Below are 23840 nucleotides of genomic sequence, written 5' to 3'. Positions count from 1 at the left end.
AGTTGATTATCTATGTCAGCTGAGGTTCTCTCTCTTTTTCTCCACCTTGTGGTTTCATGCCTTTTTTATGCCTTTATTGATATCTTAGTGAGGTTTCAGAAGGGAGAAGTAAATGCGTATATTTAATTTTCCACATTAAAAATGAAGTCCTGAATTAATTTTCATCGTGTTGTAAAATTACTAGATTCCAAGACAGAATTAAAACAATTAATTATATGTTAAATAGAATTCTGTGGGCTACTCAAAACCTAACCATTTACATTTTATTATGGGAAACAGTATTCCAGGTTTCAAATATCAATCAACAAATGAACTCTTAGAACACAACCAGTCTGTAAAATAGACAGTCTATTTTCTATTTCCCTATACCTTTTACACATCAACTTGACAAACCTAGTAACCAAGGACATTTACCATATATTTAAAGTACAATTTTAGAAAATACTGATTATAGTTAAATCGTTTATTTTCTCTAAATAGAGTATAAAACTTATTCAACAAGCATTTGAAACTATATTATGTCCCAAGTATGGGAAAGAAAGATAAAAGATAGTGTTTATTCTCAATGGCTATAGAGCCAAGAAGAACAAAAAACAATTATACTGCTGTTTTGAGTCCTATGACAGTATACAAAGAGCGCCACAGAACTACCGGGATAGAAAAACTCATCTAGAAAGAAAGAAGAGCAGTCAGGAGAGGCTTCCCAGTAGAAACAGCACTTGAATTTGTTTTTGAATAAAAAGTAGAAGTTAACCAGGCAAAGATGGGAAGGGAAGGAGAGAAAAGCATTTGTTGAGCACCTCCCATATTCTTTTGCACTATATTCTAGGAAATATTCCTCTGTTCTATTCTCTAGCTCGCTAATTTGATTTTCAGCTGAATTCATTCCAATATTGGGCACATTTATTGAGTTTTTAAATTTCGTGATATTTTTAAGTTTCCAGGGACTATAATTTTTTTTTATAGCAACCTGTTACATTATGGATTCAATGGCCTCTTGTCTCTAAAGGGATATTTACTTTAAAGTTTTCTGCCTTTTCCTCAGGTGTTAGTTCTTCCATTTGTTGCACTTGTTGCCTCTCTTCCATGTCACTGGTTTTCTTCAAAGATTTGGCTGTTTCTGGTTGTCTGTTCATATCTCTATTTGAGAATCTCTGTTTGTATGGCAATGAGTATAAATTCTGAAACAGTACCCTACCTCTGGAGATTTTAGAAGAGTGATGAGACATTTGGGGAACTTATGTTCTGGGTGGGGATGTCCTCCTATATTTTCTGGGTATTGTAGGTTACATGGGGGTGCTGCCCTAATATCTGGCTGGTGTGTACACTGGAAGTCTCCTGTATTAGAATTCACACTTCAGAGAGCCATACTATATCTATATTATATAGTTAACAAGCATAAGCATAATGTGTATCTTTTAGTTTTTTCTCCCTCTGCTATCCTGTGGCAATTTGGAGTTACTTCACACTCTCCTCTGCTTCTCACTGAAGCCCCAACACTGAACCTTAGGAGCCAACCCCTTAGTTCACCTTGCTTGAGAGTAATTCCGAGGGTTTTAAACTGGCAGCAGGCACTGGTAACTGCCAGTGTTCCCAGTATAAGAAGGGGATAAGGAGAAGGGGGCCAGGTCATGTAGTGCCAGAGAGTACTTAATCCACTACCTTGACAATTCCTTTAGGGTCCCCTCTACTAGAGTTTTTTGCATTTATTGACCAAGTGTTTCAACTATCTCTAGAACTATTCTTACCTCTGCAGTGCTTTTTCTCTGCTCTTGATATATTAATCAGTCTGATCTCATCTGCTTTTAAGAATTCCTTCAGTATCTCTGGTGTGTTGACGGCATCCTTTCTTGTTTTCAAAAGTAACCTCAAGTATCCCAATATGTACTGGCTCACAAATTTCTATCAGCAGTTGTTCATAACCAACTGTCTATCTGACACTGCTACTTAGTCACCTGAAAGGTACCCATACTTAATATATTAAAAACAAAATTTGTGATCTTTCCCTCCAACAAGATTTTTTCAGCAACTGATACCACCTTATATGCAGTTATGTAAACCAGAGACAGGTGTCATCTCTAATACTTCCATCTCCTTCACTCTTCATTTGTCAAATTCTGTCAATTTCACTTCCTAAAATAGCCATCAGATAGGCCCACTTCTTTCTACCTCCAATGTCATCCCTTAGTACAAACCACCATCACTTCTCCCCCAAACTACTGAAATAACCTCCTAACTAGTCTGTTTGTATCCACTCCTGCTTCTTTCCATACTGTAGCTAAAGCAATCCCATCATTTCCTATTTAAAGACTTCAGTGACTTCTTGCTGCTCCAAAGATAAACATCAATATCTTTGACATGGCCTACAAGGCTATGCAAGGCCTCTGTCTGTTCAATCTTGTCTTATTATCGCATTTCCTCTTCTTCTCTGTACCACAGCCATACTGGCCTTTTTTCAGTTCATGAACACATAACGGTCGGTCCTACTTTGCTGTTCTTTGCACATGCTGTTCCTCTACCTGGCTTGCTTGTTACTCATCTCTTTGCATAGCTAATTTGCACTGTTTTCGGATCTCAATTAAACTGCCATTCCTTTGTGGAAGACTTCCCTAATCTCTCCAACTAAATTCAATTAGTTACACTCAAGTCAATCTCTTTTTTGTAGCATTTATCACAATTGTAGTTTACTGGTATGTGCTTGAAGGCTTTGAGGATGAGGTCCAGAGAACAGGCAGAAGGATTCACCTTGGACTAGGAGAAAGATTGAGTTGGGAAGATGGGGCAGAGACACAAACGGATGCTCATGTTTGTAAGAAAGAAAACTGAAGGAGTTCATACCTAACAGTCTTACCTGATAACAGTTCACTATTTGATGAACTACTGTCAATCTGGAGGTCATCAGGGACTGACTCCTATGTGAAATAATAATTAAAGATATAGCACAAATTAGGAGATTGAATATTTTTATATTATAATATCATATCACACTGATTTGGTTATTTTGAAAATGAAACACTAAGGTCAACTATGCATATCAGTTTCATACATATAATAAATTCTTTCAGTTTATTGATCACAGATGTAATCTCATATTTAATATTAAATCTAAAAATAAATATTAAAATATAATATTGTGGACATACCTAGAGAATCAACAATACACTAGTCAACTAACTACTGTGAGATAAACCAGTAACTACAAGATAAAGGTGAATATTTTTCTGATCCCCTAGGTAGGAAGGGTTTTCTTCTCTCTAAATATGAAAGGAAAATGAATCAAAAGAAAAGATTGAAGATAAGTCTAAATACCAGAAATAAAATTAAAGGCAAACAAACATGAAAATATTTGTTATATACGTATGTGTAAAAGTATAACTATCTTCAATATATGTAAGTATTTCACACAAAAAGAAACAACATGGTCAATAAAATGAGGGGAAAAAAGTATCACCTTTCCTAGCATTCAAAAAATGGAAAATGAAACAACATGCCACATTTCATCTATCAAATAACAAATATGTATATTTTTTAAGTTTCAGGTAAGATGGTGGAAATTTGCCAATATGAATAAAAAATTTTAAACATGTTCCAACCTTTGACCCACTGCAAAGTATTTGTCTCAGGATAACAATTTGAGGTACACAAAAACTTCCGTAGTGGGACGTCCACTGATATCTAAACAGCAAAACCTTGGAAACAACCTCATTCCTCCAACCACAGGGAACCAGTTATATAAACCATGGTATATCTATCTATAAGACAAAGCACTATACTGAACATCATATTTCTGAAGACTAATGTTAGAGGAATACACAATAAGGTAATTGTAAAATTTTAAAAAGGCACAGAAAAAAGTAATGGAAAGAAATATACAAAAATTAGAAGAAACTGTTTAAATAATTTTTTCAAATAGTCTGAATCATCTACAAGGAACACTTAACACTGTTAAAATCTAGGGTAAAAGCCTTTTCAAAAAATGCCTTTTGTTCAAACTGCCCTCTCCCCAAAAAGCATGCTATAGAGAAACATATAAGTTAAAACACTGAAACATGACTATCAAATTTAATGCTAATGTCAGATGAGTCACAGCAATTTTTAAAAATCTGAGTTTCTCCAAACTATTGCTATACATCTTTAAAATATTACACAGAATTCATATTAAATAGAGTCGATCAAGAAGTTACATAATATTCTAACGATAATGAACCCTCTGTCTCTAGTTGTTAACGGAAAGTCAAATGAGAAAACATGAAAATGGCTTTAAAATGTTTCACTGGTACCAAACATGAGAGTTACCAAGAAACGCTTTGCAGCAGTCCCACAGAAAATTAGCCAGTAACAGATATTTCTCAAATTTTTGTCGCAGGAAGGAAAAAATGAAAATGCCTGGCTATGAAACTACCAGAATCAGAAATTCAAGGCCCTGACTAAAGACACAGCATCAATGTCTACAAAAACACTAGAAAGCTGTGTGGTCTCTATGTAACAAAGACCGTATTATCCTTTCATCTGGAGGGACATCAGGTACCGCTGGTCTCTACACCAAGCGTATCCAAGGACCATAGGAGAAACATACATACGCTCAGCGGAGCCATCTTCTCATCCTGGAGCTCTTCACTAGTGCTACTTTCTTGCAGGCTTTTCTCTCCTGTAACTCTTAACTGAGTGCTAACAAACAAACAACACAATTAGTTGGCACAGTCTGGGCTGGGCTCTCCACGTGTCTGTTCACTGCTCACGCTGTTCAGAATCTGAAAGGCTCTCTGGGGACATCATTAGGAAAAAGGAAGGACGGGATGGGGAGAATTGTACCGATACCCAACGAAAGCTATGAATGCTTTCTCGGAAGTTCGATCTCACTTGCTTTCAGGGGACTTGACGAGATTTCTTTTTTAGTTTTTTAATTAAATCTTTCTGAAGTCAAATTTGTGGGTGTATGTTTTGAGAAGAGCGAAATTAGAGTATTCTATTTTCTTCGTTGATTCCTAGAATAAGCAGCTCTTATTAGCAGAAGATCAGGACTGAAGGTTTGAGGCGGCCAGAAGGCCCGGGGCTGTTGCTCGGGGCTACGCACCTCGGCAGCCCAGAGCAGCCAGCTCCCTGCGCACTGCGCTCCGCTTTCTCCACAATCTTCGGCAAACCGTGTGCTTTGTCATTTCCTTTCAGGCCTGAGAGAGGGCGACACGTTTCAGGGCAAAAGCCCTGGAGGCCCGCCCGCTGGTCTCAGGCGTCCCCGGACCGAGGCCCCGCCGCCCCAGCCCCCTCGCCCCACGCTCCCCACCCCGGGCGCCGCCCCGCAGGCCAGCCCGGCTGGGCTTACAGCGGGCAGCGAGCCTTCGGCCCGGGCCTGGGGGAGGCTCCGCTAGGTCCGGCGTCGGGGTTAGGTTGAGTCTCTGGTCGGCCCGCTTCTTGCGGGTATAGACTCGTAGCGGCCACATTGCCACCCCACTCCCAGGCCTCAGCGGCCTCTCGGCCCTTGACGGCCTGTCTCGTCGCCTTCCTGACTAACTGAGCTACAGTCGGCGGGAGTCAGCGTCCAGCGGCGGCCTGCGCATCAGCCTGAGAAGACTGAAGCGAAGAAACACCACCACCAGGCCTGAGCGCCCACCTCGGCACTGGAGCGAAGCCGCTCCCGCCTTTTTATCTCAGTCAAGTCGCGCGGTGGCCTCTGGGAAGACGGAGTAACGTGGCTGCGGCCCCACCCTCCTGGAGGCACGGCGCTCTGGTGTTTGGCGTGGGCCTGGTGGCTTCTGGGCACCTGGCACAGGGTCTTTCACCGTTCTCAAAGGAAGCTTATTGGAAAAGGCCTTTTCCTTGTCCAGGAGGTACTCCTTGCTTTTCATTTTCTCATTAGTCTGATGGGCGCAACATGTGCTACTGATGCCTCTGCTGGGCTGGTCTCCCTATCAAGACTGCAGTAAGGCCGTGGTAATGCAGTTTTAGGTCTCTGAGCACAGGGAATCTAGCTGGGGGTCAACCTGGCTCAGTACAGGAAGGTCAGAGAGGAACGAAAGCACATTAAAGCGACAGGGAGTATCCTCCTGAGCAATCAATTTCAGTCCTTGGGGGCACCTATTTGCTGGGGGGTCATGGTACTTGAGAGACTAACCAAGCATTCGAAGATCTTGACTTCCAGGAGGTTTCTTCTCACCAACAAGCAGAGTCCCTTAGCCCCTGCCCAGCAGTCACCTCCTTGACATCTGGGCAGCGCTGCGGTCAAAGTAGAGAATTCCACAGGGGCTCCTCAGCTAGGGCCCTGGGGCTCAGCTCTTTTGCTCTACCCAAGTGGAGGGACATAGGATTGACCTCCTTTGGTAAGGGATTTAAAACATAATTAATATATAATTTAATATATAATTAATCATTTATTTAATTTATTTATATAACTAATCGTTAAAACTTAACTTTGTAAAGAGCAGAGGGTAGGCATTCTTAGCTAATTAGATATAATGCTTTGAGTCACTGAATCTATACTTAGCCCCTTACTCTGTGTTAGGCATTGTGATAGATGCTAGGGATACAGAGGTGAGTTAGAAACAGTCCTTCAGTCGAAGCTCACAATTTTGTTGCAGTATAAAGCAGTTATCATATTTCAACATCATTTTTTTAGTCACATCCATAACATGCAGGCAGGCAGTCTCTAGTTTACAAGCCAGGTCTCCAGGCTCCTTCTCTCCCTTTGGGAGCTGTTGTGAAAAAACTTGGGAGTTCTTAAATGACCTTTGGGCAGTCTGGGTTCTAGGAGGCCATAGGCCTAGAAATGGAAGAAACACTGAAAAAGGAAAACAGCTTAAAGCAAAAGCTGATCTGCCTTTTAGTGGTCCTATTCCCTAGAACTCTGTCTCACTGTACTGAATTACATTCACTGAAGTGCCATCAAGTAAAGATTTATGGGAGTTAGTGCACAGGGTTTCAAAACTGGAAATAACCTTTGGTATGGTTTCTTGAGCCAAAAAATTCCTTAGAGATGATCTACTTGCCCCCACATTTTGCGGCAGAGGAAACCACAGCCTAGGGAGGCTCATTATGACAGTTGGCATAGGTGGCATTTGGCTAGTGTGCTTGTCATGCTCTCATTCATCCTAATACATGGCTGGGAAAAGAATAGGAGTAGCCGGGAAGTGAACTTGAAGCCCTTGGTAGCAAAGTAGGGGAAAGGACTACAGACAGGTCTGTTTAAAGCCTTACCTAGAGCCAGCCTGTAAAAGGGGAGGGAAATGTGTCCCCTACAAAAGGATGAAGTAGGGCAGAGACATCTCAATTCAGTCATCTGTCTCCCCAGATTCCATCCCCAAATACACAAACGCCAGAGTAAGCATTCAGCCATGAGTGTTAAATGGAACTTCTTCCATTTCTCTGTTGTACTGCTCCCATATCTAGACTCAGAATTCTGCTATCAATGTTTCAGTTCAGTCATGTGATGGGTATGCCTAGGTTTGGAACTATCATGGAGATGCTAACTTCCATGGGAAAACAAATTTCAAATTTCAAAGAGATTTCTGAAGAAAGCTTTTGGAAAACCACCAGTCCGTGAGTTTAATATTCCCTGGAGCCCAGAAATCTTTCTGAACAATGTTTTCTTATGGAGTGACCCACTGAGCAGCTTCATTTGTGGTACCATCCATAGGCTTTAGGATCCAACAGAAAACCCGTTTATTTTTGCTTAGTTGACAAGAATGCAAAAAATCACAGTGATAGATGAAATGTACCTTCAGGTATAGCAGTCTTAATGCTATGCAACATATGAAAAAGGGCCAAGGGGATTTTCATTCAATAGATATTTCTTGAGCATCCACTGGAGTTACAACCCCAAGCAACTCACAGTCTGAGTAGAAGGGGGCAGAGGGACAATCAACCAGTCAACCATGTGGGAAACTGCTCAGAGAAAAGGATAGTTGAACTGAGTTTTAAGAGATGAGTGGTAGGAATTAAGGTGATTAAAGGAAAGGGCATTCTATGAAAAGAGGACTGTATATAATACATGAAGGCACAGAAAAGCATGTGCTTTTAGGGCACTACAAAAAGAAGTTCGTATGATTGGAGCCAAGGCTCCATGGAGGAAGGGCAGGAGAAGAAATGCTAGGCCTTGTGTGCTGAACCGGGGAGTCTGAACTTTATCCTGGAAACTATGGGATTTCATCAAAGGAATATTAAGCAGGAGAGTGGCATGACCAGATTTTCAATTTAGAAAGATCGCCCTGACTGAAGTGTGGATGGTGAAATTTGAGGGAGCTGGAGTGGAAACAGGAAGACTAATTAAGAAAGCACTGTAATATTCCAGACAAGAGATGAGAGCAGCCCCAACTACACTAACAGCTGTGAGAATAGAGGAGTGGACAATAGCAAACATGAAGAGAAGGCAGAATCTGCATAACTTAGACTTGGCAGAATGTACCATTTTAAGAAAGTGTACCTGTTAACTTGTACATGGGTAAAAGACATTATGGAAATACTGTTTAAGGCCCATCATGATGGAAGATTTGAATACAGTTATTTGTTCTTTTAAAAGTTTAAAAATTATTTAAATCCAGGACACATTTAAGTCCAGGACACATTTGGTAACAGCAAATGTGTCAAGCAAAGGAGAGCCTCTCTGGTGGGGGGGAGTCCATAAGTCTTTGGAGTTTTGGAACCCTTACAGAGAATGTGGAGTATGTTGACTAGTGATATAGCGTGATACCATGTTTACCATAAGCACTATGATTGATGATTACCAAATATACTAACATCAGGGAATTATGCTATATAAACATATAAAATAGCAATTACAAGCAACTTTGAGAAATGAAAAATCTTTATTTTTTACAAAAGTTTTCATAAATGCATTTTATATTTGATATGCATGCTATTATAACAAAGCAACTAAAAATATAATTACAGTTATTTTATGCATATTTAAAAAGTAATATTTTAATCTTCTCAATTTTTAAAAATTGAAAGTAGAATAAGCAATTCTTCAAAAAATATCCATTTCTTCCCCATGCAATTCTTGCAATGACTTAACAAGGAAAATTAAAATAACCAGTCTCATGAATGTTTGTCACCTCACAAAAATCTTTTCAGTTTGGGACTACGTTTAGAAATGCTTGTATTCCAGGTTTTTGTCTATTGCCTCTGGGTTATAACCATTCCAGTGTGCTAACTGAGACTTTCTCACTTAGGGCTTTGTCCTCACTTGAATGCTAATTCCCATTCTTACTGTACTTAATTGTAGATTCACAGACAGGACTGTGCAGCGTACTTGAGAGAAAATTCAGGCTACCGGGATCTTTTTTTTCTTTTCATGTATATGCTTCCTTAAAATAAAAACAGGCAAGAAGATATAGCAACTTAGCTCAACATATAGTTATCAGTTTTATGTATGATTATTCATTCTTTCTGTTCCTGAGATATTAAGCAAGTTTGTAAGTAGTCTGTTTTCATGCAAAAATATATTTTCCCATTCTTTACATTCATTTTATAGTATTTTGTATTCTAAATAACTATCACATTTGTGCTTTATACATTTGTAAAATAAAGAATAATTCATTTTCTTTTCTGCAGAAAAATAAAAGATTATTGGTTCTTTGATGGCTAATACAATCAAATTAAGTGCTGGCTGACTTCAAGTTGCTAAAACACTACCTGACTATAAAAAGTGCAATAGAAAGTTCTATTTTTCTCATGCTTGCAGGTTTACCTAAATTCAGAATGAGAGGTTGACTTGCTCACGTGAGGGAGACATGGTATGTTTATACCTTGGACTTCTGAGTCTGTGAGTTCCTAATACATGGAGCTAGGCCTAATGCCACACCTTGTCAGAGTTTCCTCTCACCTGGAGAGGAATCATGATACAGTATAAAGACGTCTTTTATGGCAAAGGAAAAAAAAATTGGTGTCTATTCTATTTTATAATATACACAAGATTAGTTTGTAAAATGTGAGAATTATGAACACATTGGAATGAGAAACAGATAAAAGGCCAAACATTTAAGAACATCTTTATGCTTAAGGAGTTGACCTCTCTTATGCCTCCAGACTTAAATCGTATCTGATGTCCTCTATGAATGTGAAGGTCTTAAGTACATAGCCTTTTTCTGTATTGGTTAAAGAGAAGTGCAGACTTTTTCCCCCAAAATAAAGTTGGGAAATCTGGAGGAAGAAGGATTTTTCTAACACATATTGTTTCATTTCTCCTTTATTAAAAAATTCAGTGAAATTAAACAGAAGAATAGATAAATATACATCCAGTATGTTTAGGGCCCTAACTTTCCTCAGCACATCTGCAATAACCTGTCTTTTGACCCAAATGTGATGATGTTCACACAGATAAGGAAGGCTAGTAGAAACATAAGATCTTTAAAGTGAGAAAAAGAAATCTTAAGTTGTCCACAATCAGTTATATCTAACTACTATGAGGTATAAATAGAATCAAAATAAGTTTTAAATTATTTGCTTATATTACATTGTCCAAAATCCTTTTGGAAACAAAGCCAACTATGAAATTTTAGTTGAGTGGGAAGACAAAGGGAAACAGCTTCATTTTCTTTTAGATGTGAAGCTGCTTGTCTTTAAAATAGTATGAATATCCAATTCAGGTGATGATTTTCTCTTTTAATTAGTCAAATATATATTGAATATAAAAAAGTAATGCCATATAGATGTGGCCTTGGACATTTTTAGTTATTTGTTTATTCAGAAATGCCTTTAAAAATTAATGTGCATAGAACTAGCTCATTTAGTAAAAGTCAAATTTATAAGTGCAAATAGTGAGTCTGCAGAGAAAATACACCAAAAGAATATGTAAAAGATTGGATAAATACATCAAATGAGCTGTGGGCGACTGAAATATAAATGCACAATCACTGATGCAGATTCATCCAGTAGGCCTGTGTGATTATGCAGTTTTTATCCAATAGCATTTATTTACAGTTTGGATTTGCTCCAGGGGAAAGGAGCTTCTGAACTGTGAACACTGCCCCCATCTCTGCTTTTTGGAGTCCTGTCTCTATTAGAAGAAGTTGCTTCTTCAGATGCACCGTCTGTAGCTTGGAACTTAATTGCTGTCTAAGCTGGGCTTTAATTATATCAAATTATTGGCACCCAGGTGTAAGAAAGATCTAAATATAATGCAAGAGAGGAGGTTTTTGTGGTTAAGCCTAGAAGCATCTAAAAATTTTATGAATGGAATTATGCCCTAAGGAGATATTTATCTATGATGGACTTAAAAAGTTTTCTAGGGGCATTTTGAAGAGGTTCTTCAAAATTATGTTGATGAAAAATTATTTCATTTGGAAATAACATCCCCACCTTCCCACATCCTGTCTAACTGAACAAAAGTGAAATTGTTCAGAATTATAGCCATATTTGGTTTCCCAGGCCTAGGACGGACATATTGAAAATGGAAGACTGGAAGAACCCAGCAAGGAAAATTAAGTACATTAATGGCTGCCACCCTGAGAAATAATTCTGGGTTTCTTCTCCCAAGTCTTCCCCAAAGGTCCATCCACTGTAGAGTCAACAGACATCTCATAGAATTCATTATGGTAAGAAGTCCATGAATCTATACATACTATCCTTGAAGTAGTTTGACATTCCATTTCTTGTAGTTCCTGAATATTTTAATGAGTTTAATAAGTGAGAAAATGAATTGAAAGATCTTTGTAAAATGTTGCATATATATAACATTTGTTTTAAGAATATCTGATTTTGAATTTTTCATGGATAAATGTAAAAATTCAAGAGAAAACTTTTCACATCAATAAGGATTGTCATGTTTAAAGAATCTGAAGTTATGTAGAATGTGAGTTATCATGTTTTGTTTTAGCATGATTCTATACACCTAGTTTTGATTTTTTTAAGTCTGGTTTAATAGTGATTTTTTGACATCAGTTATTGAATGAGGTAGTCCACATTGCCTAGATATTTGCTGTATATGGTTACTATTCAAAAATAATTAAGTACAATGTATCAGTTATGTTTTCCTTTATGTTTAATAGGAGTTCCGTGAACATTGAGAATAATTACTTTTAGTGGTACACGGTTCTTGAGAAAAGTCTTGATTTTCACATTGCCATTTGTGATATTTTTAGCAGCTTGCTACAATATCATTTTAATAAAAATAAAGTGTACTCAGTGATGACAGAGAAAATATTGTTAAAGACCTCTTGGAACAGAAAAAGGCTCAGTCATAAAGTCACAAGCTTATTCATTTTCATTTGCATCATTCTGACTCATTACTTTCAAGAATAACTATCATATTGCTACACAGTCCATTGTACTGAGAAGAACTTTCCTTGAACTTCACATGGAGATTGAATAAAGGTCTTCTATTTGTTTTTTGAAGTATTCTCTCAGCTCAGGTCTCTTAGCCTTTAGTGTTGGTGTCAGCAAGCCGTTTTGAACTGAGAACATATCAGAGTGGATGTGAATGGCTTTAACCTAAAAACCAAATGAAGAATACATCTTTATCAGGAATATAACACAGCATTTATAGCATACATGATAAAAATAAATGTGCATATGGAAATAGATATATTGATATAAAAACACTACACTTAAATTATTTAAAAGTCAAAATTATGTTAATAACATTTCAGCCTATTGCCACCTTTTTTCCTTTCTACTCCTTCCTTTAGCCAGTCAACAGAAATAGACTGGTTGCTTACTCTAGACATTAAGGATACTAACAGGAATCATGAGTGCCCTCGCCCTTAGGGAGTGCACATTCGCATCCGGTAGAACAGACACACTGGGCAGTTATTAGTATGGTATGCACAGGATAAAGGTCACCTAACTCAGTTATGGTAGGGGAGAGGGAGGAGTAGTCAGAGAAGACTTCCCCAATCAGGTGAGTGTTTTTCAGAATGAGTAAGAGTTAACCAGCAAAGGAGGAGAGGTGGGTGGAAAAGGGCATTCTAGGGAGAGGCAACTCCAAAAACAAAGCTATGGGAGTGAGAAATGGCAGTGTGAGAAAGGAAATCCATGTGGTTTCTTGTTGTAGTTACATAAAGTAGGAGGTAACGGGTGTGAGAGATGAAGCTGAAGTGTTAGATGGGACAGTTTACAAAGGAGCTCAAACTTTATGCTGAAGACAATAGGAAGACACTGAAGGTTTTTATATAGAGCAATGACATGGCTGAATACACATTTTAGAAAGATCTTTCCAAGAGAAATCTGAAAATGTTTTTTAAGAACATTAATATTAGAAGCAGGGAAACTAATCAGAAGGATCTGGCCAGTCCATGAGGGAGAAGATAAGGGCCTACACTTAGGACAGTGGCAGAGACAGAGACAAGCAAGCTGTTCTAAGAACGATTCAGAGATAAATGGGCAAGATGTAGTAAAGAGGGAGGCAGCCTCAAGGATTCTTAGGTTTCTGGCTTGGATGGCTGCATGGATGGGGGTACCAATCATAGGAGGAACATAAAGTCTAGGGGGGACGTGATGAGTCTACATTAAAAAAAAATGTTCTGCGATGGAATTTTATCACACCTATTTGAAGGAGGCATGGAGGGATCAGACTTAGTGTTCACATTGCCTATTTTCATGAGGCAGATACCAGGCCTCCTCATACAAAGTCTCTTTGCAAAGCTGAATGGGGAGCCAGAGAGATATATGAACTATTCTAGGAGGGCCTGGGTAGACTCTTCCCATGTGGGGCTCCAGCTGAAAGGGTCATTGTCAGTTCTATGAGAATTTTATGATCTGGACTTAAGCTGAATCCTGGAGTGACACTGTCTCCAAGAAATTGTATCCTAACAACTGGGTCTAAATTCAGTGATTTTGTTGGGATAGTAGACCCATATCATTAAATAGCAAACAGGGTTATAATTGCTGCATATAGATTTTTTGGTGTAATATATATATACATTAGATATATAAAAAATAGAATTGCTATAATATAGACTTTTAAAAATTAATTCAAAATATGTGTTAAATACACATATACATTCATTTGTTGTTTTGTGTAATTGATATTTATTGACTAACTACTATGTGTCAGAAATTGTGTTAGGGACCAGGGATACAAAGAAGAACAAGACAGTCCCTGTCCACATGGAACTTACAATCTAATAAGAGATGTTGCAGTATGATACTGCTACTATAGGGACAAGCGCACAGAGTGGGTCACTTTTGGGGGGCAGAGTCAGTTGCTTTCCCAGTGCCCACTACCTACTTCTTCCTACTCCTTCCAAACAGAACCCTGGTTTGTTTGGGTGCCAAAACAGTCTATGCCAATCGTGACAATCCTGTTTCCTGATTTTCCAGCTTCCCTTGCAACTAAGAGGTAGCTGTGAGATCCATTTTTGGCTAGTGAGAAGGGTAAGTTTTTGCTTTCCTAACAAAAGGTTCAGACATAGTGATCTCTACTCAATCTCCTTTTTCCTTTCCTTGAATATGGACAATGTCCAAAGCTGTAGCACCTACCTTGTGATCATTAGGTAGGTGATAAGCTAACATACTAAGAATGGAGAGTGGAAAGATAGGCAGAGCCTACATCTTTGAGGACCTGTACCTGCCTTGGACTGCATATCTTTGGAATTCTCATGTGAGAAAAAACACAAAACACACCCAACGTGTTTAAGACACTGTAGGTTTTCTGTTAGAGCTGAATGCATTTCTGAGATAGCACATAGCCCAGTCTTGGGCAGGGTTCATTGAAAAGGGATGCCCAGTTGAACTCTGAGGAATAAGCAGGCTTTAGCCAGACGAAGATAGCAAGGGGAAGAGACTGTGGCTGTTATACATCGTGAGGAGAAAAGGGTGCTCTAGGCAGAGGCTACATGTGCCAAAGCACATTTGGGGCATTACAAGTGTAGGCTGAACCATATGGTACAAAAGAAGAAGAAAGAGATGGGGCTGGAGAGATAGACCAAATTATAAAGGATGAATATGCCAAGGTAGGGAGTTTGGACATGATTCTTTAAACAATTTAAGCAGTGAGAGACAGAACGAGAATGGCTCTTTGGACAGATTACTCTGTTAATAATGGATTGAAGTGAGTAAAAGTCGAAGCTGGAAGACTAGCCAAGATGCAAGATTGATGGTGATTTGGGCTATAAAGTTGGCTGTGGAGCTGGAAATAGATTTTGGGGGTAGAAAGGACAGGACTCACAATTGGTTTGGGTAAATGGTAAAGAAAAAGAGACAATAAGTTAACAAGCTTTCTGCTTGAGCAGAAAAACTGGAGAAGGAACAGAAAGATCTTTGGAGGTGGGAAGACCAAGTATTCATGTTAAGTTTGAAATGCTTCTGAAACACCCAAGTGTTTCATCCAGGACAGAGCTGCAGCGTGGGCTTGAGACACAGAAGGAATGACTTGAGGAGCAGAAAGGAACTGGAGTGTGGGTTACAAAAGCCAGGATAACAAGAGTGAGAGGTCACTGTGTCAGACGCTACTGTCATATGAGAACTGTCAATAAAATCAATGGACACAATCAGAAAATGACTTATTTCAAAAATCAGTGTGTGTATTACCTCACAACCATTAGGATGACTATTAATCAAAAACCAGAAAATAACAAGTGTTGGTAAGGATATAAGAGAAATTGGAACCCTTGTGCACTGTTGGTGGGAATGTAAAATGGTGCAGCCACTGTGGAAAACAGTATAGCAGTTCCTCAAAAGACTAAAAATAGAATTACCATATGACCCAGCAATTCCACTTCTGAGTATATGCCCAAAAGAATTGAAAGCAGGATCTCAAATAGATATTTGCCCATGTTTACAGCAGCATTATTTACAATAGCTAAAACATGGAAGTAACTCAAATGTCCATTGACAGATGAATGGATAAACAGAATGTGGTATATATATATATATACAACGGAATATTATTCAGCCTTAAAGAGGAAGGAAATTCTGACACATGCTACAACATGGATGAACCTTGAGGACATTATGCTAAGTGAAATAAGCCACTCACAAAAAGACAAATACTGTATGATTCCACTTATATGCAAGACTTAGTCAAGTCATAGACAGAAAGTAAAATGGTGGTTGCCAGAGGCTGGGGGGAGGGGAGAAATTGGGAGTTATTGTTTAATGGGTACAGAGTTTCAGTTGTACAAGATGAAGAGAGTTAAGGAGATGGACAGAGTTATGGAGATGGATGGTGGTGATGGTTGTTCAACATTACAAATGTATCTAATACCACTCAACTGAACACTTAAACATGGTTAAGATGGTAAATTTTATGTTATATGTATTTTACCACAATAAAAAAAAGTTAGAAAAAAATCAATGTATGCAAATAGTTGCAAAAATTCAATATGTCAACGATTGTTTTCAAAATCTCTGATGCTAACAGTCTAGTGTCCTGGCAGGTAGGTATTTTGAGATAGCAAAGAATTCTTTGCTCAGAAAACTCTCCATTACATTCACTGATTTTTAAGATCCAAAACTCAACAGACAAAGAAGACCCCTAAAGCAGCTATACTTCCAACTTCTTAACAAGCTTATAAGAACAATTCTAACAAATTCTAGCATTTTTAAACCTATGCTTGTAATTTAAAAACGTGAAAGTTTTCAAATGAGCACAGCATTAATAAATCAGATTTATCTTTGTCTCTTAGAAATTTGTTCAATTAAGGATTCACTTTTGCTATAAAAAGAATAGCATTTTAGGGGCCGGCCTGCTGGCGCAGTGGTTAAGTTCACACGTTCTGCTTCAGCAGCCCGGGGTTTGCCAGTTTGGATCCCGGGTGCAGACCTATGCACCGCTTGTCAAGCCATGCTATGGCAGGCGTCCCACACATAAAATAGAGGAAGATGGCCACAGATGTTAGCTCAGGGCCAGGATTCCTCAGCAAAAAGAGGAGGATTGGTGGCAGATGTTAGCTCAGGGCTAATCTTCCTCAAAAAAAAAAAAAAAAAGCATTTTAAAGGATTCATGTGGGGGAGAGGGAAGGAGGGAATTTTAGGCTAAAACTAGAACTAGCATTATAGGTAGCTATGTCAACTTTAGTTCACATATTGAAAGGATTTCTATTTGGACATCTAATATAAATAGCCGGAAATCTGAGGATCTTAGCTAAAATGGGGTATTATCAAATGTTTCAAAATTAGTTAAGGTTCTTATAAAAAGTGTTTTGTTTGAAAACTCTCTCAGTATTCTTGATATTCAAAGAAGCAAGGATTTGGTAAGGAATAGGGCTGCCGTTTTTTGTACCCCCTGGAATATAGTTTTTTCCTAATTTGTGTTTATCAAACATAAACCATCCTAGGGACTCCAAAATTCACTCGAAACAGGTCCCAAGGGAGACATTTTCAGACCCTCGTCTACTGAGAACTAGGAGTTCTGCAGAGACCACTGCTGGGGGTGGTGTGGAGGTAGAGACGGTGCAGAGGTGGGGTGTGGATAGGTAGGGGTGGGATAAGGTGGGGGAGAGGCAGAGGTGTGGGGGTTGGTTGATGGGGGAAGGAGGGTGGGGTGGAGGAGAGGCTCGGGCTCAAGCCCCAAACCCAGAGGAGCGGCACTGCTCTTATGTTTTGCGCATGATCAACTTTCATATAAGATGTCACCAAGTTCTGCTGCTTAAACAAGCTTGGAAATCACCATTTGACAACAAAACTAGTTAGCTTGAAGAACATGAACACAGTGTTAATCAAACTTAATCCCAGGTACAGAGATTTAACTCAGCAACTCATGTTTACTGTCATAAAATGAAAAACTGACAAGGCTGATAGCATTAACTTTTTTTTTTCACAAAGTTCTCTTCTGATAGAAACAGTATCACATAAAGACTTTTAGTAAGTACAAACCATCTATCCACCTTCTTTTGTAAATGAAACTGATAATATGATTTTTAAAAGGAGATGCAAATGCCAAGATATAATTTCTACAGTGTCTTGCAGCCTGGGTTTCAGCTCATCTGTGTTCCTAACAGCATGTGGAGAACATCATCTACTTGCCACAAGAGTCTATGTTCAGTACAGGGACTTGGGGTGAACACCTTTGAAAATCCAGCAGTGACAAGCAGAAGCTAAAAACAATATAGTACAGGGAAGATGAATTTCATAGGAAGAGCTACATAATGCTATTTAGATGGTAAGTAGAACGTGAAAGAAAACATTATGATCTTAGGAAGAAAGGACTACATCCCCAGCTACTTGCAGCACACCCAAAGGGCTGGCAGGGACATCTGTAGTTCAGTGTGGCTCTCTACAAAATAGCCTCTGCCTGAGGAGAGGAAACATCGTTAAATACAGCCCTGCAGGAAGCCAAGCAATACGACACTTGGCTCACCTTTCAGCCCATTGATGAGCAGATCAGAGTGGCACTGCCACTGGGCTGCCAGTCCCTACTCCAGTCTGACCTACAGCCTTGGGTCTATTTAAATTCCTCCATGAAAATACCTATACAAACTGCTGGAGTGACTAAAAGTCTAGTCAGTAAGTGGAAAAAAAATGGGTCAAACCAGATGTTTAACTAAAACTGACCTTAACTGTGGGTCCCAAACCCATAGTTTTTTTCAGAAGTGAACCAATGATAAAACCAATTTTCATTTTCTAGAAATAATCATATATTTTCTCATAAAACCAAACTGTCAAATTGTGAAAAAAAGGAATGAGAATCTTTGTTCCCCCTTTATACCCAACACACCATGAAATTTGTTTTCCAATGTTAATAAGCAAGGTTTTTGTTGAGGGAAGAAGGAAGGAGATGCATAATGTTAGCTTCCTTTCCAGAAAATACACTCTTGCCACTAAAAAATTATTTTATGGTTTTTTTTTTAATTTAGAAATACTATAACATTTAAATATTGTATTGGAATAAAATACCTCAAAAGTGTCAATTTATGCCAACTCATTAAAGCACAGAACTTTTCATAATTTTCAAGTAACATAGTATTTTAAGTTTTTCAATGGTATTACTCAATAAAACACTGTGACACACAATATTGCTTGTAGATAATAAACAGAGTGAATAATTTAGGACAGAAGAGAGAAAGTAAAAAAATCTAAATTAATTAGGGAAATTCTCAATTCATTTCTGCTTTAAAAGCAAATTGGTTAGTATTCATTTCAATGACAGGAAATACAATAAAATATTTTTAGTGAGGGCTTGACTAGTCAGAATTTGAAAAAATCTATCAAGTATCAAAGTTTACTTTGTATTGCCTATGCAAATTAATGAGGCATACAAATGTCAAGAAAATATTTAAATCACAGTTAAGTATGTTCAAATACTTCCCAGGTACTTACGTATTTTAATTATTGACACAGTTATTTTAAATGCTTCCCATCTACTCATTAAAATATATCTTCCAAAGATTTCTACAAACTAATAATAGTTCTAGGAATTGTCTGTTTCTGGAAATTAAATTACGTCAAATTGTAATTCAAAGTTTCATTCAGATCAACCCAGCCCAGTAAGTCTGAACTCCTAAATCTTTTGTTGAATGATTCAGGCCTTGGGCTTGGAGATCTATTTGTGGGGGTGTGGTTTTTTAAAAATTAGAGTTAAGCCTTAATTGATTATTTAATTTTGAAGAAAAGGGGAAAGGACAAGCTGACATTGGATTATGGATTAATGCAAATAATTTATGTTGAGCTTTGGAACACAGCTGGGAGCACACCCTCCCCATGCATGAGGACTGGTTTTTGCTCTCTGGTCAGCTGAGGGCACACACTGGCTGTGATGGGGAGGATGCCACAGACTAATAAAGAGGAAAATGAGAACAGAGAAAATGAAGAGGTGACAGTCTTGGCAATAAAACTCAGGCCTCTGGGATGCCACATGACTTCTCTGTATTTGAGGTTACCATGGTGAGGGCAGATTATTAGAGCAGAAACTCTGCTTAAGGCATGTGGAAAGTCAAGAACACATTTCCTCTCAGTAAAAGCTCTAACTAGAGCAGTGGTTAACACTGGAAACTTATGTCCCTTTTCTTTCTTTCTTTCTTTTTTTTTTTTTTGGTGAGGCAGATGTGCCCTGGGCTAACATCTGTTGCCAATCTGTCTCTATTTGGTATGTGGGATGCTGCCACAGCATGGCTTGATGAACGGTGTGCAGGTCCATGCCTGGGATCCAAACCGGTGAACCCTGGGCCGCCAAAGCTGAGGGTACAAACTCAACCACTAAGCCACTGGGCTGGCCCCCAAAAGCATAATCTTAAGAGTGGGTAGTCTTTTCCATGAAGAGGAATCAGATGGTCTCTTTCTCCACATGCCTTGTGGGGCACTGCAGGTTATGCATCCCAACACCAGCAGGGGGCGTGCAGGCCTTGGGAATGCACAAAGAAACTTCCTGGCTTAGGCAATGGCGCCTCCAGGCCCATGCAAGCACAGCACCCTTACTGCGAGCCATTCTGACCAGCATATAAGCCAGATTGATCAGGTCTCCAACCACCCGTTTGTGGCCCCTGCTCTACATGATCACATATGACCCACACAGCTCCTCTTAATGGAAAGGCAATGAAGTCAGTTCCAGGAAATTCAGAAATTTAAACAATTATCATGCCAGAATTGACCTTTCTTTCATAAAGATAAATTGCCTGAATGCCTCAGAATGCCTTTATAATTTTTTGAAATAAGAATGTATTTATCTAGGCCTTCTTTGTCCTAAAACATGCTGACAGATGAGGGTAAAGCAGTGTTTCTCAAACTGGATTAATGTAAAGATCTATTTCAAAAGAAAAACAGCTTTCTCAGACCCTGAAACTATGTTTAGATTTCTTCAGTTTGAAACTTAAGAAAAGTCTTAATCTGTAGAAATGTTTTTTAATTGCTGCAAGAAATTTATATTTAAAACTAGTTTAAAATGTTTTTAGGTTATCATCAAAATGAACATATAAAATTCAAAATTCTCATCAACCTGCAGATCCCTAATATTGTATCTGGGGACCCTACTGGAGAAACAAAATTTTATCAAAAACCTTTATATTAAATACATACAAGGAAACTGGAAAAATCAGTATTTTTTTCGCTTGAAGAATTTTTTTCTTTCTTTTTTTTTTTGCTGAGGAAGACTAGCCTTGAGCTAACACCTGTGCCAACCTTCCTCCACTTTATATGGGGTTCGCTGCCATTGCATGGCTACAAGTGGTGCAGGTCTGTGCCTGGGATCAAAACCCACAAACCCGGGCCACTGAAGTAAACTGTGCTAAACTTAACCACTACATCACAGGGCCAGCCCCTCTTTTTGAATTTTTGACTAAAGAAGATGTATAAACAGCATATGTAGGTAGGAACAAGTATGCTTATAAACTCACTTCAATGAGAACCCCAACCTTGCAAAGATAAAAGTCTTAGAGGACTGCTGTGTCCCCTCTCCTAACATATTCTTTGTTTCCTCCTCTTTGTAGAGGGCATGCTGGGCTGACAGATCACTGGCTCGAGGAGCCCAATCTTTCCCATGTCCTAGCAAGTCAGCTTGCCTTCTGCACCCAAGAAGACAGTTCCCGTAAAAATAAAAATAGGACAGGACTCTGGTCTTGAGTATTGCAGGCAGCTTGGATACAGACCATGTACACATGATGTACTAGTGATGGCTAGGGTACTATTTCAGCTTCATGAACGCTTGTGATTATGAGGACAATGAGTGCAGTCTCACTCGACATACGACCTATTTTAGTTCAGGATGCAGGCTGTTGCAAAGTCATCTTGGAACAGGCCTTCAGGGGTCTGTGCATACACAGCCTGCCTGTGGGCCATAGCACGGAGGATGGGGAATCTAGGTCAGAGTCACTGTGGGTTAATTTAATTTTCATCACTGCAAAAAGGGCTGTAACAAGTATGGGAAGATAATAGTTACCTGTTCAAAAGAATGGAGTCCACCTTCTTTTCCCAAGCTCACCATATCTTCCAAAATGGCTTTCTTCAGCTCCTGCAATGAACCATAGAGGCAAAATGACAAGGCAAAAACACATTTTGAAATGGAAGTAGAGGAAATAATGAGTTTTGAGCAAAGTGCAACTGGCAATTGTGCCAACACATCCTCCTGCCCCGCAAATGGGGCTGAGACTGCCTGGCAGCATGCCAATCACTACCTCTCATCAGGCAAGTACATGTTGGCCATGGCTAAAGAAGTGACCATGAATAGGCTAAGGGACCACTCGATTTTTTTAAGTGGGCCTCAAGTCAGCCTGGTGAGTCCTAGGAGTCCTGTCACCCTCAGAAGAGCCCAAGTCCACTGGGAGTGCTAGGGTCCACGGCTGCTGCTGAGAATGGACCACCCATTGGAAGGAGCTGATGTTGAGCCAGAGCACAGAGATTCTCCTCCAGAGGACCCTACATGTGCCCTGAGAAGGTTTCTGGAAGGTGCGAGTAACTAATGCTCTAAGCAGGAAAAATTGTGTTACTTGTTCAATTCAAAGACTGTCTAAGTCCAGTAGATACAAAATCCACTTCACATTTGTAAAGAGCATGGTCAATGAGTCAGAAGGTCTGTGCTCACATCTGACACTGCTGCTAACCTGTTGTGTGGCCTTGGGCAAACCACCTCTTTCTCTGGACTAGCCTCCAAGCTGTAAAACAACAGGGCTGGCTAAGCTTTCTATTATGTCTCCTGGCTCTAAAATTCAATAGTTTATCAAACATTCTAAGAAGAAATATAAGCTCCTTCAACAATTACGAAAAAGACAAACCTCTGGTTTAGGAGTCCCACCATCTATAAAATAATGTTACAAATTCCTCTTCGTGTTCAAATTTCGCTGGTCTACTGTTTTTCTCTCCTCTCATTATGCAGTATCATACAAGGCCCAGCGAGTTTTTAGGGAACACCCCCAAGGTACTGACCCTATTTGTGCAGAGCTCTACATACGTCCCTTCGATTCCTCTCTTCTGGGCCCAGGACGGCATGACTTCAGGGTCGGGCACAACAATGCCCACCAAAAAGGCCTGCATTTCCCATCAAACAAAAACACAATCATGAATGACAGATCCTTTAAAGTGGTTATTTGTGGTCCAGCGTTAAAAATAATCTCTTGGTATTCTCAGACTCCACCCTTTTCTAAAAATAAGTATATGCTTATATGTTATGAAACATTCTATTAATGTATCATACATTCTTGAGTGCTTATTTTCTGATATATTCCCCTAACTATATTTTAAAAAGTAATAAAGAATAAGCTTAAGGAGATTAAGAATCAGTAAAGTTAGACCGATATGTACCTTTGATTCTCATGCCACTCTTAAGTACCTTTTTAGGATGCTAATCAAACAACTCTATGATCCAAAACACATATGTTTCTCAGGATTTCCAGACCATTTTGAAATTGTTTCATTATGGTCCTCATTCACAAAGAACTCTATTTTAATTTTTTAAAGGATTTTTTCAAAAGTAATTTAATAATATTTAATTATAATTCCAATGACAGCATAGAATATATTCACAGTGACCTTTCTGACTTCAAATCTAAATGATGTTGAAAAAATAAATATAAATTCTCTCCAAATAATTTAATCCTAAGAAACTATATTATCACCAATACCATTACTTGCAATACTGTATCCATTTATTTGTCATGTTCATTTGCATAGTTTAAAATCAAAACAGCAGAAACCCTGAATCTTGCATCTTGCCTCAAAATTCCTCTCGGAAGTAGGTAGAGCATAAGTTAAAAGTAGTGGGAATGTTCATTACTACCACTTCAAGCAACTTATTTACCTAATTGCAATTTACCAAACTATAAGCAATTAACATTTCTCCTTTAAAAAAGGAATTTTCTCTCATGATCTAATATGCAGGAGAATACTGGTGTCTGATTGGAAATTAGTGTTTACCACTTTAATCAAATATCAAATACTTTGGAAATTATGCCAAGATAACTCTAGATTTTCCAGCAGGCCTAGTATGCTTGGGAGGGCTGAAGAACAGAGGAGTCACCTTTAAGCTGTCCCCATGAACATAGATT

The 23840-nt window shown here is 38.7% G+C and overlaps 2 protein-coding genes across 4 annotated transcripts in view; both read right to left on the bottom strand.

The window, feature by feature from the left end:
* MEIKIN (meiotic kinetochore factor) overlaps positions 1-5438 on the bottom strand; it is a 91831-nt gene extending 86393 nt beyond the window's left edge. Inside the window, exons 1-4 of the mRNA XM_046667793.1 lie at positions 5348-5438; positions 5075-5168; positions 4581-4668; positions 2852-2912 (exon numbers count right to left, since the gene is read on the bottom strand). Of these exons, the coding sequence (XP_046523749.1) occupies positions 2852-2912; positions 4581-4668; positions 5075-5168; positions 5348-5438 (334 nt within the window). The remainder of the gene's footprint in view (positions 1-2851; positions 2913-4580; positions 4669-5074; positions 5169-5347) is intronic.
* A 3511-nt stretch (positions 5439-8949) lies between these two features.
* Positions 8950-23840, bottom strand: part of ACSL6 (acyl-CoA synthetase long chain family member 6) — a 59853-nt gene continuing 44962 nt past the window's right edge. For all 3 annotated transcript variants that reach the window (XM_046665536.1, XM_046665534.1, XM_046665535.1), the window contains exons 19-21: positions 22723-22824; positions 21740-21811; positions 8950-12420 (exon numbers count right to left, since the gene is read on the bottom strand). In XM_046665536.1, coding sequence (XP_046521492.1) covers positions 12283-12420; positions 21740-21811; positions 22723-22824 — 312 coding nt within the window. In that variant the 3' untranslated portion in view covers positions 8950-12282. The remainder of the gene's footprint in view (positions 12421-21739; positions 21812-22722; positions 22825-23840) is intronic.

This window comes from Equus quagga, chromosome 7 (assembly GCF_021613505.1).
Source record: "Equus quagga isolate Etosha38 chromosome 7, UCLA_HA_Equagga_1.0, whole genome shotgun sequence".
Lineage (NCBI taxonomy): Eukaryota > Metazoa > Chordata > Mammalia > Perissodactyla > Equidae > Equus > Equus quagga.
The sequence above is the reverse complement of the archived record's forward strand: the minus strand, read 5'-3'. Positions and strand labels throughout refer to the sequence as shown.